The 15,515-nt window shown below is 36.3% G+C and overlaps 1 protein-coding gene across 1 annotated transcript in view; it reads right to left on the bottom strand.

The window, feature by feature from the left end:
- PLCH1 (phospholipase C eta 1) overlaps window positions 1-15,515 on the bottom strand; it is a gene marked incomplete at its 3' end in the record, with an annotated part of 135,681 nt that overhangs the window by 45,399 nt on the left and 74,767 nt on the right. The window contains exons 6-9 of the mRNA XM_083364962.1: window positions 13,170-13,340; window positions 7,766-7,859; window positions 3,448-3,651; window positions 1,293-1,413 (exon numbers count right to left, since the gene is read on the bottom strand). Coding sequence (XP_083221088.1) covers window positions 1,293-1,413; window positions 3,448-3,651; window positions 7,766-7,859; window positions 13,170-13,340 — 590 coding nt within the window. The remainder of the gene's footprint in view (window positions 1-1,292; window positions 1,414-3,447; window positions 3,652-7,765; window positions 7,860-13,169; window positions 13,341-15,515) is intronic.

Below are 15,515 nucleotides of genomic sequence, written 5' to 3'. Positions count from 1 at the left end.
ATAATGGATTTCACTAAAGCAGATTCCAATTTGATAGAAAAACTCCCTATAAGAGCTCAATCAATCATCACAAAAGGTAGTTGCTTCCTCTTGACTGAGTAGGCTTAATAATGGCTAAACCATCCTCTGGCTGAGATGCTTGAAATGGGATAATTGTACTGAGCAGAGGTTTGGCTTCAGCTATTTTATTTTTCTATGAAATCAGGTTTGATAATCATGGATAACATAGGAAGAAAGGAAACAGTACATAGCTCCATTTCTTCCCCATCTGTTACAGGTAGTCCTGGACTTACAACCATTTGTTTAGTAACCGTTTGAAGTCACAACAGCACTGATAAAAGTGACTCACGACTTTTCACACTTACGACCCTTGCAGCATCCCTATGGTCATGTGATCAAAATTCAGATCCTTGGCAACTGGCATGCCCCAGGGTCATGTGATCACTTTTGCAATCTTCTGACAAACAAAGTCAATGAGGAAGCCAGATTCACTTAACAGCCATGTTGCTAACTTGACAACTGCAGCGATTCACTTAACAACTGTGGCACAAGAGGTTGTAAAATGGGGCAAAACTCACTTAACAACTATCTCACTTAGCAACAGAAATTTGTAGGTCAATTGTGATCATACGTCAAGGCCTATCTATATGATTAAACTGACACGGAAGTTAATACTGTGAGGAGAAAAATGCCATAGAGAGCAGAACTGTTTCAGCAGGTAATTGATAATGTTTTAAGTTAAAACCTAAGCAGGATCATGCTGGCTGCTCTCTGGAAGAGAAATCATCAAGGAATAAGATAACAATAGACAAGATTAGGAAGTTGAAAAACATCCTGGGAAAAGGCATAGCAAGCCACTTCTATACTGTTATCAAGAAAATTGCATGGTTGTGTTCATGCAGTCAACAGGAGCCAAAGTAAACTTGTTGGTTCTTTATTTCCATCTTAATAGAAAATTATGACAAAGACTGGTTACAAGATACTGGAGGAAACCACCACTACCCCAATAATCTACACAGGCCGCCCTCATATCTAGAATTCTGGGAACTGCAATTAAAACATTAAGGGAAACTCTGTTTGAAAAATGCAACCCTACAACCTACAATCTTCAAGACATTTACCATTGTAAAATAAATCCCTTTAAATACAAAGTCATTTCCTGCAAAAAATATATATATACAGGGTTGCTTTGCAAACCTTACAACACAGTAAATTGGATATTTTGTTAAAGAAATAAGATTGAGAAATAAAATTTGCTGTAATTGTTTACTTACTGAATGTACTGTACTTACTCATTCTTAGTAAAGGCATTTTTGTTTATTACATCTATTACATCTTTAAAAGGTATTTTGGAAGTAAGGGTGTAACCATGATGCACAACTGGTTCTCCATCTGGGCCATCCCAGCAATCAACTATAAAATAAGAACATTATATGTTAAATAAATATTTTGCTGATATTTTCCCTCCCAAGAAACAGGCTGAGAGGAGATAATAATAATAATAATAATAATAATAATAATAATAATAATAATAATAATAATAATAATAATAATAATATAAAGTTGGAAGGGACCTTGGAGGTCATCTAGTCCAACCCCCTGCTCAGGCAGGAAACCATATACCATTTCAGGCAAATGGCTGTCCAGTCTCTTCTTAAAAACCTCCAGTGTTGGAGCATTCACCACCTCTGGAGGCAGGTTGTTCCACTGGTTAATTGTTCTAACTGTCAGGAAGTTTCTCCTTAGTTCTAGGTTGCTTCTCAATGCCCCAAGCATATATTTGGCATTTGAAAATGCTATTCAACAAGTGAACATTCTCTTATTACATGCATCAAGTCTCATCTTTCATAATCTATAAAGCTCATGCTGGCAAATGATTAAAGCTGACAAGCTATTATTATCACACAATAATAGCAAGAGTTTTGCTGGAAAGAAAAGTATATCAGAAGTACAAGTGAGAATACTAACCAACCTTTTACTTAGAGCTATATGAATTGAAGTATTAACTCTTCTGCTACATATTTCATCATTTGCTCAGCAGCTAAGAAATATTTTGATCAATGGCTGCTGAATCACAGTGCTTCCCTGGAACGTATAATGGGCTGAGCCAAGCAATTCTCAGACATAAATAAATACTCTAAAGCAGCAGGAAAAAGGTCCATCAATAAAAATTGTCTTAGCAACCATCAAATTAAGATAGAATAGGGTAGGGTAAGATAGGGTATACTTTATTTGGAATTTTATCTCTGGTGTAAAAGTTATCAGTGTACATGCAAAGCAGCAGAGTAATAATAATCATAATAATGATACCAATAAAAGGGGGTAGTAGAGAAGATGAGAAGGATAATGATGCAACAGCCATGTAACATGGGTGAATATACTTAAAAATAAGATAGCACTAGGTGTTCATCAGAGTGATGGCTTAAGGGGAAAAAAACTATCCCTTTGTCTAGTTGTTTTGGCATGTAATGCCCTATACTGATGTCCTGAGGGGAGGATTTGAAACAGTTTATTTCCAGGTTGTGAGGGATATGTAGTTATTTTCTCAGCTCTCCTTTTGACCCACACAAAATACAGGTCTTCTACAGAAGGCAGGCTGGTTGCAATTGTTTTTTCTGCAGTCCTAACTATCCATTGGATAGTTAAACCTAGTTAAACCTCCTGTTTAGTTGCTGTATCAAACCAGATGTTTATAGAAGTATAAATGACAGATTCAATAATTCCTCTGTAGAACTGTATCAACAGCTCCTGTAACAACCATTAACTACTTTCCAAACCTGTTCATGTCAGACCTTCCTTCAGACCTAAACTGACTCTCAGATCTCAGTTATTCCTCAGTGGTAGACATAATTACTTGTAGTAGATTGAAGTATATCACTTATGATGTGCATATGACTATAAGCCAGCATCAGTTTAGTGATATTTCCAGATAGATGTTATGTAAGTGAATTCAATTCTATGACATTGAGGTTTTTTCAAACCCAGTTTTCAGAAATATAATCAAGTGTTTCCCAAATAATTATAGTGCCATATGGGTATGAGATATAAAATTAGAGATATCTATTTTGCTCCTGCCTTTTTTCTTTGTGAAGGGAATGCACCTTCATCTAAGAATATGACATTATTTCAGTAAATTTGGATAAATATAGTATTCTGTTTCAGTAGCTTCAATATAAACTGTTTTGAAAAAGACAGGGATGTTTTTGCCTTCAGTCACCTTATACTCTGATGAAATAAATATCATTTTCAAATATTTATTTATACAGAAGCATAAATTACCAGTATTTGGTAATATTCTCCATTAAATATTTTGCATACTTTTGAACAGAGTAAGTAAACGTGTATTACATATATGGAATTCCAGTCTGGAAGTATCGAATGTTACATATTCAGAGTAAAAGTGGAAACACCACAGCAATAGACCACCAAATGAAATAAAGAATACACCTTCAAGACATCGGCAGCCATCTTGTAAGACTCGGGCATACATTTCTATTTTAGACTGAGACAGAAGCTGGTCTCCAGTTAGATATGTGTTGTGGGAAGAAGCAATAAAATAGTTGCAAAGAGGTTGCTCCATATCCTGATGTACCTCGCTGTGCAGTGGATTAAACACATCACAAGCTGGACTGCACATAAAATTGGTAAAGCCTGTAAAATTAGAGAAAATAGCAAATATGGAAAAGTTATAAATTAAGCACATAAATTTAGGGCATCCGTGAAGGAGTAACAACATAAAATAGAAACTGTTCAAGAATCATTATTTTCAAATGTCATTCTAACATTCCTCAAATAGTTACTGTTGAGATAACACATAACTTGCTTTAATACTTCATACATTTTTAGGCATAATAATAATGTCACTAATCACTTCCATTCCATCAGTAAGCCAAAACTGTGATTTTAGATACACATCCAAATTCATCCAAAGCATATTCAATGCTGAAATGCTTTCGTTATTTTGTCTATGGTCTGTTTAGATCTGAACCTTACCAAGCAAAAGCAATAGCTATTTTACAATTGGAATTTATTTGACAGCATTTCAAGGATTTAGAAAACACAGCAGAATTGTGGCAAGTGTCGTACATTATGATTATTGACATGATGCATACGTTGGTTGTTCCATTCTAAAAGCAAGCAATAGATCCAAAGCAGGCAGAAATACTTTGGATCCAGAGTGGGCATGCTCTCTGTAGCTGTCGGTGGTTCCTTAAAGGAGTTACCCCTTTTACTGGGTCCTTTTTTAGTCATTCAAGATCAGAAATATAATGCAACTGAATTAAATAGCCAGTGAGGTGATGACAGGATGGTGCAACACAGCTGCGCCATTAGCAATGTGGTAACATCTCCTTTCATCAAACCTATCTTTTCCAGAACCCACAAGGTTTCCATACAACCTTAAGAAAAGCCATGTATGTGTAGTTTAACGAAGAGAAGGGTGAGGGGTGACATGATAGCAGTGTTCCAATATCTCAGGGGCTGCCACAAAGAAGAGGGAGTCAAGCTATTCTCCAAAGCACCTGAAAGCAGGACAAGAAGCAATGGATGGAACCTAGTCAAGGAGAGAAGCAACCTAGAACTAAGGAGAAACTTCCTGACAGTTAGAACAATTAACCAGTGGAACAACCTGCCTCCAGAGGTGGTGAATGCTCCAACACTGGAAGTTTTTAAGAAGAGACTGGACAGCCATTTGTCTGAAATGGTATAGGGTTTCCTGCCTGAGCAGGGGGTTGGACTAGATGACCTCCAAGGTCCCTTCCAACTTTATTATTATTATTATTAATAATAATAATAATAATAATAATAATAATAATAATAATTATTATTATTATTATTATTATTATTATTATTATTATGTTTTCTTTCAGCACAGCTGGAAGATATAGAAAGGGAGACCACATCAGATCTGAATATCGCTCACTTCTCTTCTGTTCCCATTCATGTCCTATTCATTTCAACATTGAGGGACAGCCCTCCTTGCGCAAAAAGTCACAGGATGGAATTTCTCCTTCAACTGTAAGGATTAGCGAATCTCTCAAAAGAAATATTTTTTTTAAATTAAACATTTCAAAACAATAGACATACATTTGTTTCCCCCAATTCCCTGATCCCTTAACACTGAAATATAAGCTGGCTCACCATGAACACAGTAATTTCACACAGATGGCATACAAGAAGAACAAAAGACTGGATAGGTTAAAAAAAGTTTTCCCAGTTCAAACCGAATATAAGAAATTATTCTAGTCAAATAGAATCTTAGCTTTTGGTCTTTTTTAATGGAAAGTAAGAATAGAAGAAGACATAGACTTAAGCAGAGCAATAAAAGAAAAAAAATCAGTAAGACTATGGAGGTCCCAAAATGCTTAAGCTTGTGTATTAACCTTCTTTTCAGGTTGTTTTCTCCAACCTACCTGCTTGTGATGAAAAGAAAAAAAGAAGTCTCACAAAAACCCTGGAGAGCTTTGTTTTGTCAATTTTGATGTGCAGTTTCAGGCAACATGGCCCACATTGTCTAGTTCCATCTATCTATCTATCCATCCATCCATGTATTTTTTCACTCATTCATTAATTCATTGCACAGAAACAGATCATCATCCTTACACTGGTAACTTACTCAATTGCCCTCCTTAAAATTAATTTTCATCTTTTAAAAACTTATTTCACTGCATTCTAATGCTGCTTAAAACAATGTTGAGTTTAACAATGTTAGATTTCTGAAATTTATCGCAAGAAAAAGATGAAACTACAGTACTAATGAGATCTTTAAAAGGGCTGAGTCTAAATACTATCCAAGCAGTCAATCCACATTCTTTCACCTATAATAAGCCACATTTTGAATTAGGAAGTTAAAATTGGTAGGTAGCACCTTACGTAGCCAAGTAATTTTCCAACCAGATGACAGGTGCACCCAATGAAAATTTTGGTTTCTGTTTGGCCTTTAGCAAAAATGGATAAACAGAAAATTAAAGAATTATAAATATGTTCAAAAGGAATACCCTTCAGGGTCAGCTGCATGGAGCAGGAGAAATGGGGAGGAATATGTATCAGGATGTAAACCTGTGACCTACTTTCTTATGTCAGATGCAGTGATGCAAGTTGGAAAGGATAAGACTGCATCATGTCAACATTTTTTGACTTGCTACAGCCACTGCTGGTCAGCCTGAGACATTTTGGTGTTAATGGCATTCCTTTAAATCCAACACAAAGTACACTGTATTCTAACTGAGGTTATTTTTTTTGGATTGCAGTGTAACTAATAAATCCCAAAATATGTTGCCCAGTGATAAGGCTTTTACTATGATTTCTTCATATAATACTGAAAGGAAGCTCTCCTGATTCTGCAAAAAAATAATTATCTTGGACCATCCTTTTCTCTTCAAGAATGATTCCTGAGAATTATTTGAGTCTGCTTCTCTAAAGGCTCAACTGACTTTTATCATTCACATTCACTCTCAATAAGCTCATTCAAGACTACCAGCTAGTCTGTATTCCCCCCACCCCACCCCAGGTTCAATGCTACAGCTGAAGCATGGTGGCTCACATGGTTAAGACGCTGGGTTGGAGGTTAGCGTTCGAGACCCGAGTATTGCTGCATGGTGGGGTGAGCTCCCATCATTCGCTCCAGCTCCTTGAAAGGAGCCTCTAAGGGTGTCTCCCAGGCAACAGTATTGTCACTGGAAGTGACTTACATGGTGCCTCCAACACGAACAGGAATGCTACAGCTCCAAACATGGGGGGAAATATTTCTGATCGCTGCTAAATCCATATGCCAGTCTATCAATTTAAATGCTGGGAGAACCTGAACTTGAGATAGGATCTTTTCAAAACACAGGTAATAACGTGTTTCACTCCAAACATACCCCCTTAATACGAACTGCTGTCAAAGTAGTTTCTTCAACTTATTGGAGCCAGTTGTCTATTTCTAGATTCATCAACATTTCCTATATAATTTCTAAGCATATTTACTAAATAATCTGAGAACAACTATCATTGTTGTTGTTGGCCAGTTATTTAAACAAGATAAAATTATATACTGTAGCATTTGTAATTTGTAGAATGCTTTGTAGCTTTCGGTGTAAAATAACCTTTATACTATAATTCCAGTTTAACAGCTAGGAAGTGGAGGTGGACATAAAGTGACTTTTGCAAGGCTATAGATACTGAGCTCAAGACAACCTTTATTTGAACTGATACTATGTAAATTAAAGCCTATTTTCTCCATCTGGCAGACACTGGCATTGTTCAATTTTTTTATGTTAAGTCTTGAAATAGAGAAAATTAATTATAACCCTTTTTGTTCTGCTTAAATACTACTTCAACTAGTAGTCACTTACATTGTTTTCTCTCCTTGTTTCTAATTAAATCTAAAGTATCATTTTAAAGAATAAGACTAGAAATAAATTTCAATAAAGAAACAAACTCTATTCTCATAACAGCATCACATTCTACATTGTTCATAACCTCATTTATGTTTTCCATCATTAAAATCTAATAGACTGATCTCTTATTTACATACTGACATACTAATGTAATCTTTCTCAAGGCAGCACTCTTCATATGTTTTAGAAGTACAGTCTGCAATCTGCAATTACCAGCTAGCAAGGGTGATCAGCATGATGGGAGCTGAAATCCAAAGAATCCAGAGAATGTCAATATTGCAGAAGGTTGTATTAAGCCACAATGAAGAAAGTGCTGCTAAAAGCTTTGCTCCATAACAGCAATGAAAAATAGCATTCAAAGGAACCAAAATGCTAAAATATATTACCTTCTATTCCCAGAACATTCTGGTTCTTGTTTTCTTCTGAAACCTCGAATTTTCTTATGATGTCTAAACAATACTCTGTAGTCACATTATTCATCTGCACCAAAGACAAAATTGATAAAAAAAATTGTTTTCTGAGAGAAAGTGACCAATATGTCAAAGTTTAGTTCATATCTAACCTCTTGTTTAAAATCCCTTGGTCATATTTGGTATGCAGTCAACTGTAACTACAACTGTCAGGATTTTTTCAATGACCTTTTACAGTAGTGAGTTGAAAATTCTATCTGTCGTTTTTGTTTTTGTAAGCATCACAACTATGTTTTAAATACTGCAGATAAATAGTGCATCTCTTTGGTCCAAATTGTCCATTTTTCACAAGATTTATGGTACAAAAAAGCCCATAAGCAAAACAAAATGCATAGATCTATAATTCTGCAACAGATTTTCCCGCTTGTGTATATATAATAGCAAAGGGAAGAACTACGGTATATATAACTCTATCACACAGCATAGCTATAAATAGACAAATCAGTCATCAACAGACACACAACATCTGCATACCATTCAAGAGACAATAAAAAACTAAAAAGAAAACAAAAGACTAGAACACCTGCTCACTAGCAATAAACATCCAGCTAAGCAGGGATTAACACCAGATAAATGATGAAGCAGTAAAGAACAGCCTAATTAAAGAACTGTTAAGAAGTAAACAATATCCCACCAACAGTGAAAGGAAAAGTTAATGTATATAAACAGAGAGCAAACTCCAGTTTTTTTTCTAACATTGAGGATATTACCTAGTCTGGTAGCAAAATCTCTGCAAGCAAACAACCAAGCTCAGAGAGCATCAATGATTCCACCCACTTAAGAGTGCAATCACTATGAAATAACACTAGCACTACATTCCCCACCATCCAGTCAGAGCTGAAGAAGTGAAACGTCTTGAAGTCCAGTTGCCTCATGAAAAATGCACTTTTGGGACAACCACGAACTGGATGACTGAGAATCTCCATAAACAACTAGCACTACGTAGGTATTAAAGCTAAACTGAATTCTCTTAGATCAGACATGTCAAACTGGCGACGTCATGTGATGTCGCGCAACATATCGGAGCTTTTTCACCATTGCCGGCAATGGGGTGGGCATGGTTTCCCGATGACATGTCTGGCCAATGGGCCGGCAGTTTGACACCCCTGCCTTAGATGAAACAGCAAAGTGTGAGATGTCTACGAATAAAATAAAATTCTTTATCAAGGAAAAGGAAAACACTCAGAATTTCTGGAACATTATATTTATACGTATAGAGAGAGAAGTTATGATGTTACGATATGACGAATGTGGAAATCATTGCATAGAATATTATTTAAGTCCAGCAGTCATATTAACTCTCAGTATTATTGTCTGTGGAGATTCTCAGTCATCCAGGTCATAGTTGTCTCAAAAGTGCTTTTTCAAAAGGCAACTGGACTTTTTTTTCTTGAGGAAGAAGACATTTCACTTCTCATCCAAGAAGCTTCATCCGTTCTGGCAGGGTGGATCAATTCTTCCATGGCCTCCTGACAGAATCAATGAAGCTTCTTGGATGAGAAGCGAGATGTCATCTTCTTCCTCAAGGAAAAAACAGACGAGTTGCATTTAAATAAAGCACCTTTGAGACAGTCTCAGTATTATCTATTAATTCATTCAATTTATAAGCCATTTTATAACAGTGGCTCCTTGGACAGCATACAAAATAAAGCAAGTCAAAATTAAAATTCCAAATTGCAATAAAATGCATTCAGAAAGTGAACAAAAGAAAAAAGAAAAACTTGTAAGGCAAATAGCAACGAGGGACTAATTCCCACCAATTCCCTATCCATGATTTAAATTCCCTCATCTATAACAGAATAACAGAATCAGAAGGGACCTTGGAGGTCTTCTGACCCAACTTCATGCTCAGGCAGGAAACCCTATACCAGGGCTTTTCAACCTTTTCACCCATTGTACCACTTTTAGGATATGGCAAAATCTGAGTACCACCAGTCGCCTAGCAAGGTGTCAAAAACTTGATGACCAAAAAAAAAAAAAGGAAAAAAGTGATGGAGTACAGGTACTCCTAAACTTACAACAGTTTGCTTAGTGACTGAAGTTACAATGGCACTGGAAAAAGTGCCCCCCAAGCCACAGTGGAGCAAGACACCTGCCTGCCTGCCCAGCGCCGCTTTTCCTCCTGTCCAAGGTTTTCATTGTTGTGAGCCTTTCTGTTGAGGATTGGCAGCGGGGGTGGGGTGGGGGATGTTTAGGTTTTATTCCCCCTGTCTGCTGGGTGGTTGCAACAGGTTTTGGTCACTTCACATGACCCTGGGACACTGTGACCATCATAAATATGAATCAGTTGCCAAGTATCTGAATGTAAATCACAAGACCCTGGAGATGCTGCAACAGTCTAGCTGATCGGTGCTTCTTCTGGGCTCAGAAGCACCAGGATCAGCGCCGAACTCCAGCTGGAGCCTGGTGCTGATCCTGGCACTTCTGCTGAGCCCTGACAGCCCTGCAGCTCCAGCCATCTCTCACTCAGGCTTGTGCAGTGTTGCCATCGGTTCAGCCCTCCCCCGCTACCACTTTTCTAGGATGGTCGCGTACCACCTGCCAGCAGCCAATGTATCACAGGTGGTACCCGTACCACTGGTTGAAAAGCCCTGCCCTATATCATTTCAGACAAATGGTTGTCCAAACTCTTCTTAAAAACGTCCAGTGCTGGAGCATAATTAAATCATGGATGAGGAGGTTTCATTATGCACATTTCTAAGATTTAGTTCCAGCTCCAGAACATAAAATGGTAAAGCCAGAGACTAGTGGCTGTCTGAATGAGAGACCAAGAAATAAGCACCAAATAAAACTTCTTCTCATCTATCAGGTCAGTTTTAACCTAAATGGAATTCTTCCTTTCTCTATATATTACAAGTTTTCCTTAGTTTTTTCCAGAAGAGTTGAATAAACATGGATTGCCCTATGCATTTTCAAAATCAACATCTATTGATTTTCAACATTAATCAACATTTAATCAATATTAAATACAACTCAAATTTATTATTCTCAGAAGACCCAAAGAATTAAATTGATGTTTAAAATTAAACATTAAACTGGCATTAGTGCAACAGAATGTTGAAGATGAAAGCGCAACCACATTCAGCTTAACAAACTGGGGGGCAATTTAGCATTATGAGAAAAGAAAATGATTGTATTCTTCTGATTCCCGATTTGAAACTTTGTGTAAACGAATTTATAATCATTCACCAAAGTATAATTTCCATTATTCATAAATTCAATAAAATGTATAGGACATCCAACTTCAATTTACTAAGTTTTTAAAAATAACTTTTGAGTAAAGTGAAGACATCTTTCAGCATCACTGAAAATGACAAGAAATTGTAATCTTCATCAATGACAACAGATTATTTCAGCTTGAGTGAAGGGCTTCTTTTGAACTTTGTTCTTATCAAACACTTAAACAGAACTCAACAGATTTAATAACTCTTGTTATTTCTCCATTCCTCATGAAATCAGCCTGTTGGGCTAGAAATTTTAATATACTCAAAACATGTTTCGAGTTTTCTAGTTGTTTTCATTCATTTCCCAAGTCAATCAGAGAAGCTTGTTTAAGGAATAATAATCTCTCACGGCACTGGATTTAACAACTTTGTCCTTTAGGATACATGTCTTTCAGAGTCTACTCTTCAGCAAAAAACAAAGAATTTATTTTCAGCCTGTCTAATATCAACAGTGGAATTCACTTTCAGTGTTCATTCAGCACATCCGATGAAGTGGTATGAGCACGCTAAGTTCAACTTGTGACATAGTCACAACATAGATTATGTTAACTTAAGGTTTGTGTATAGGTGGGTGATGTTGTTCATCAGCAAACTTCTAAACACATGCAAAAATAATAATACTATACTGCAATATCTATACAGACAATTGCTTGTGGTTCTGAGCTACCAGTGTGATTGGTAATAGCAGGTAGTCTAGAACACAGGCAAAAAAAAAAGATTAAGTACATCATCCAAACTTGAACTTCATCAAAACTGGCTTTATACAGTAACCCTAATACAACTAACTTGTGCTGGTCAATATGTACTACTGACATTCTGTTCTGAAGCGTTTAGGTTCACTGCTCTTCCATGTGTCTCATATATAGTTTTATTACTCATTTCAACTTCAAAGCTCAGCTTGTCTCCTGAAAGGAAATCATAATGCTGAGCACGTTTGCAATCTTTTGAATGGACAGCAGGTGTTTCTCAAACTCATTGATCTAGAGTGAAGTAATGGACACCATATAACTGTCTCACATGAATATATGCGATAAGCCCTATGAATAGTGACAGGGATAGAGAAGCTGGGCATATATTACAGCTGACAAATGCATTGGTAATGAATAACAGGTGACTAGCCAAAGCTGACACACCAATGAAACAAAATACCAATTATTTATAACAGGTGTCTATATTGGCTTTGGCCTTGAGCTGTAGCCAAAGCCTATAGTCTTTCTTCCTGGACCCTTCAAACTCATATTTTAGCTTTTCTCCTTCCATACCATGAACGTGACACTAATAATAAACAAGAAGAAAAGCATGTTATCTCCTTTAAATCCATATTGTGGATCTAGTACAAATTATCTTCTCGTATGCTATGGTAATTCCAGCTGCTAAATAAAGTTACCACCATTTACCTAGTGCATGTGTGTTGTTAGCGTTTTAATTGCCCTGTACACCGCCCCGAGTCCTTGGAGAGGGGCGGTATATAAATCTAATAAAATAAATAAAATAAATGTATAAGTTCTCTTTAAAGCAAAGGAGGTGGCAAAAGAGTGGAGATAAAACACCACTTACACAATAATAGATATCATTGAAGTGGCAACCAAAGCTGATCAATCTATCAAAGCCAGTATAAGTCATAAATAATGTGTGAAGTAATCAAATTGTATCTTTCTACTTAAGAGACAGAAAAACAGAAGGGATTTGTCAACATATACATCTGTTTGGAAGAAAATGAGTTCCAGCAGCTAAAAGGTCTCTTGAATAAGAAATAATTGAATTCTTTAGACTCCTAGCTTCAGACAAAATCTTTGCATTCCAGAAATGTGTACTGATACCAGTTGTGACCCTTACAGATTACATAAGTGTCTACATAAAATATAGAAAATAAAATAGTGCTCAAAATGAAAGAAATGAAGCATGTGCAGCTTCAATTCATAAACATTTTGTGATCTCACTGTTCACAAGTATAGATGTGAATATTTTCAAGGATCCAAGTATTAGATAATTGTTTTTGATAAATGTTGTCAAGATAAAAGCAATTGAATGCAAAAAGAAAATGGGGACATTTTGTTATGATTTGGAGTGTTAATCATTTTTGTTTTGCATCTTACCTTCTGTTCTATCTTCAAAAACTGAGTAAAATCCTCAACAGTGAGGTGGTCTTTCTTATCACTATAGCTCAAAAGCAGCAGGTATAGGTCACGGCGTAATGACATCATCTTATAAAACACAGAAAACTCTTCAAAGTTTAAAGTTCCCTGGTTCTCATCTGTGTCAGCCTCCTAAGGAAAAATCATAACCAAGAATGTGTGGTAGCTCGATACAATACTCGTAGAAAGAAATTACATCTGTGAAATCCCAAATAGCTCAATTTAGATTTATACTAACATTTCCCCAATCTGGAACTGAAATCCCATTCCACCTAGGAATTTGGAAAATTGTTTCCAACCGCTGTTTCAGGCACCAGACTGAGCTGATTTCATCTGCAATTTGAGCTTCTTTTCAAAGCATACAATAGTCAAAAGACTTCATTTTTGTATCTCATATCAATAGTTTCATCACTTCATATTTGTGTTTTACAGGTTATACCCTAGTTATTGTTATATGAGTTATTCCTTAACTGTCCCCTTATTTGTAATTATCATCATTAGCAACAATAACATTGGTTTATAGTAAGATGTCCAATTCAATCTACTGCCTCTAAGCATCACTCTTCACAATCTTTGCCATTCCTAGATTATATTCTGCCTTGGCAAGCAACCACTCCGTGTGTCAACATGCAATTCAATAGAAAAGAACGTTTTAATGCTTCAGCCTAGATGCATTAAATGTTTACAAGAAAGCAGCATTTCTCACCAGACCTAAACAGTACTGGTATGCCAGCACTAAGTGAGGAGCCAAAAGTCTTAAAAATCATTACTTTGTTTTCTCCAAATCTCTATGATTCACAGCCACTCACTTCTTTGCTTTGCCTACAGCAATTACAGAACTAAACAGGGCAAAAAAAGGACATTCCCAAAGATAGCATAGATTATTTGAGGTTGTGTGTGTCATTTGGCCTTAAGGAACTTTACATTAGTTGTCAATTCCTTATGCAGGGAAGGGAAGAGAAAAAGTTGCTATTTCATAAAATACTTAAATTCTAAACTGGTGGAAAAGAATATTGATGGCCACAACCGAGAAGGCTCACACTGGACATATTTTATATTGTATTTTTTTCTATATGAGTCATTGTGATTGAAGTGACATAGAAATATATTTAATAAAATAAACTAACTAACAAATACATTTTAAGCCATCTCCCCAGTTTTAACTTCATTCATCTGCTCAGTCAACTAATATTTAACCCATTCTTGAGAGTTAAGGAGGAGGAAGAGGAAGAAACATCCCTTTAGATTTGGGATTGCCAACCTCCAGTCCCACAACTGCATATGCCCGCGGTTGATCAGGCCACCCAAACACTGCCAATCTTAATGTGAACATGCATAATATTGACTTTAATTTAAACTTAATTAAAGGGTTTCTGTTTACTACCCTTGGCACAACACACAAAAGTGTACCTTTAGCTGTTTCTATATGCTGGGCTCAAGCTTTGAAGATGAAAATCATCAACACACTGAAATGATTCTAGAAATGGATGGGAAGCCAGTGCAAATATCAAAATACTGGAATCATATGATCATATCAGCAAATATGATCAGAGCTAGCAGTTCTGTTTCAGATTGGCTGAAGGCTTTGAACACTCTTCAAAGGTGGTATTAAACAAAATCCATTACATCAGTACAGCTGTGGGATGAGTAGAACATGGCTAGGTGATGGCTCACAATTCCTGTCCAAATAGGGCTAAAGCTTCTACATCTTTTTTAACTAATAAACTGCACCCTTCTATTCTGAAGTTATTTATGCATCCAGTGATAATGATGGAATCTTTTAGTAATGCAGAACCAGGATAGCTTACATATGATACATTCCCCACGTAACAGACCAAACCAATTTCAGCAGGGCAAAATGCAGAAACTAAACATACTTCTGTATTCTGTATACACATTCTATATTATATGATTTGTCTGAAATGGTATAGGGTTTCCTGCTTGAGCAGGGGGTTGGACTAGAAGACCTTCAAGGTCCCTTCCAACTCTGTTATTCTGTTATTATTTGGACTCAGCTTCAATGTATTTGCTCTGACTCAATCCATTCTCCTGTTCTTTAAATCACAAGAATGATTTTAAAAGAGAATAAAATTTCATGTCATTAACACAGTATAGCATCCTCACCCTTTATTTCCAGAGAAGCTACCCTCCTGGTCACATATAAATGTCAATACTTTGAATGAATTTGAACTCAGTAGGACCCATAATGCAGTTGCCAAGAAACAGAGCCAAAAAATCACAGCGTCTCTTTCAGGAGACAGGCATCCAGTCATGAAAGTGAAATGCTGATTTCATTTAAACTGATCA

This window comes from Vipera ursinii (genome assembly GCF_947247035.1).
Source record: "Vipera ursinii genome assembly, chromosome: 5".
NCBI classification, from domain to species: domain Eukaryota; kingdom Metazoa; phylum Chordata; class Lepidosauria; order Squamata; family Viperidae; genus Vipera; species Vipera ursinii.
This window is presented reverse-complemented; position numbering and strand designations above follow the sequence as displayed.